General features: G+C 25.2%; 1 protein-coding gene across 6 annotated transcripts in view; it reads left to right on the top strand.

Annotated features, from left to right (window-relative positions):
- The window catches only part of LOC126895890 (inositol polyphosphate 5-phosphatase E), a 25729-nt gene that overhangs the window by 20167 nt on the left and 3699 nt on the right, over window positions 1-1863 (top strand). For 5 of the 6 annotated variants that reach the window (XM_050668205.1, XM_050668204.1, XM_050668208.1 and 2 more), the window contains one exon: window positions 456-579. The exons of the other annotated variant lie outside the window; for it this stretch is intronic. In XM_050668205.1, the coding sequence (XP_050524162.1) occupies window positions 456-579 (124 nt within the window). The remainder of the gene's footprint in view (window positions 1-455; window positions 580-1863) is intronic. 6 annotated transcript variants of the gene reach the window in all.

The following is a 1863-nucleotide window of genomic DNA, read 5'->3' as shown; positions in this document are numbered from 1 at the left end:
AAAAAAAAAAACAAATCATAGTAAAATCAATACTTTCTCAGCTTCGCATCGAAGCTAAAAATTGAAAAAATTTCGAAAATTGGCGATTTTTAAATTCATAATTTTTTTGGAGATTTCTCCCATTTACGAGGAATGACCGATATTTTTTCAGTTTTTGAGGGTAATACGACTGACTTTGACGTGTATTAAATTAATTTAAATAAACCTGTAGTTGGTCCTGTTTAGACCCTAACGCTGTATGCTTATCTTTAGGTTATAGGGACGTTTGTGCCGATTAGACAGTAGTGTAGTTTTTAAGTGTTAATAGTGTTGGTGTAGAATGAGTCATCTGTCCATAAAATCTCTATGGTATTGGATATTATTAATTAATCTGTCTCTATAATGGCGATTAAGTAAATTAGTTTCATGTTTTATTTATCCAAACACTACTATGATAATATTTAATAATTTTATAGGATTACATTGCAAATCATCTCATATTGAATGCATAACTTATTGTTCAGTACCATCAGTTTGCACATCTGACCATAAACCAGTATGGGGCTTGTATAAATGTGTCATTAGACCGGGCATAGACACGTAAGTAATAAAAATCTGTAGATATATAGTAGGGAATTGCAAAATAAGTATCTCTAAAATAATAGTATTATTAAAAATAGACTTTCTATAAAAATTCAAGATAAAAAAAAATTTAATTGTTGCTTGATGTGCTTAAAGCAAATTGACCAACAATACCCTAAAAATTAATTATGATTTAAACTATTACTTTTTTAGACAAATATCATAAATAGCATATCTAACTTTATTTATTTTTGGTGTTTAGTTCAAGTGTTTTAGTTTCTAAAATCTAAACAAAGTATTGATTACAAAAAAATATAATTAATGGATTAGTCTCCAATTAAACGAAAATATTGAAAAAAAAATTTAATTATTATTTTTAATGATTGGTCAGTGTCTTTTAGGTGATACATTTTTTTTTTTGTCTTTAATGAAGCTCAAAATTTAAATTTTTTTGGCAAAATAAAAGTTAGAAATTGTATGCAATTTTTTTTTACTTTGAAAATCGTATTTACTAATGGGAAAAGCCTTAAACACGTATTTTTGTTTGCATTTTATATGTTACAAAATTTTCATTTTAAAAAATTTAGTTTTTTTTCAACATTTATTTTATGTTTATGAGGTTTGCCTTTTGGTGATTATGATAATAATCAACGGCATATTTATATGCAGGCAATATAGGCAACTGCCTACAATGGCATATTTAAATATTGAAGGCCATCATATTTATAAAAAACAAGTTATTTTTTTATTGTTGTTATGACATATTGACTTCCTAATAATTTTCATTTATTGTGTATTTATTATATTTATATTAATAGCTATAAGCAGTTTATTTTATGATTTATTAATAAACTTAGATTTGTTTGAAAAATATTTTTAGATACTTTTTTTTTTTTGAGGAAGAATTACTAGTGTTATAGTAAAAATATATAAAAATGAGCCCCATCCGTCATAACGTAATGAAGGACAGCATATTTTTAAATGCCTAAAGGCGGAAAATATGTGAATACGCCCCTAATAATAATTATCATATATAATATGTATATTATCATATACAAGAGACAAGTCTTAATACATAAATTTTGTTTGAGCCACTTATGAGGGTTCCAAGTTTATTCAACTTTATCGTAGCATAGATATATTTTTTATTTTTAGAGGAAAATAAATACATCTAATTCCCCCCCCTCCATTAACAGCATATTACTATGATTTAAGTAATTAATACAAATTTGTACTGGTTGATGGTGTGTTTGGAATAACCTAACAAAATTTATAAATGTCTATAATTATTATAAATTAATA

The sequence above is a fragment of the Daktulosphaira vitifoliae genome, unplaced genomic scaffold (genome assembly GCF_025091365.1).
Source record: "Daktulosphaira vitifoliae isolate Bord-2020 unplaced genomic scaffold, ASM2509136v1 Scaffold_1, whole genome shotgun sequence".
In the NCBI taxonomy this organism is placed as follows: domain Eukaryota; kingdom Metazoa; phylum Arthropoda; class Insecta; order Hemiptera; family Phylloxeridae; genus Daktulosphaira; species Daktulosphaira vitifoliae.
Note: the sequence above shows the minus strand (reverse complement) of the source record. Positions and strands in the feature narration are given on the sequence as shown.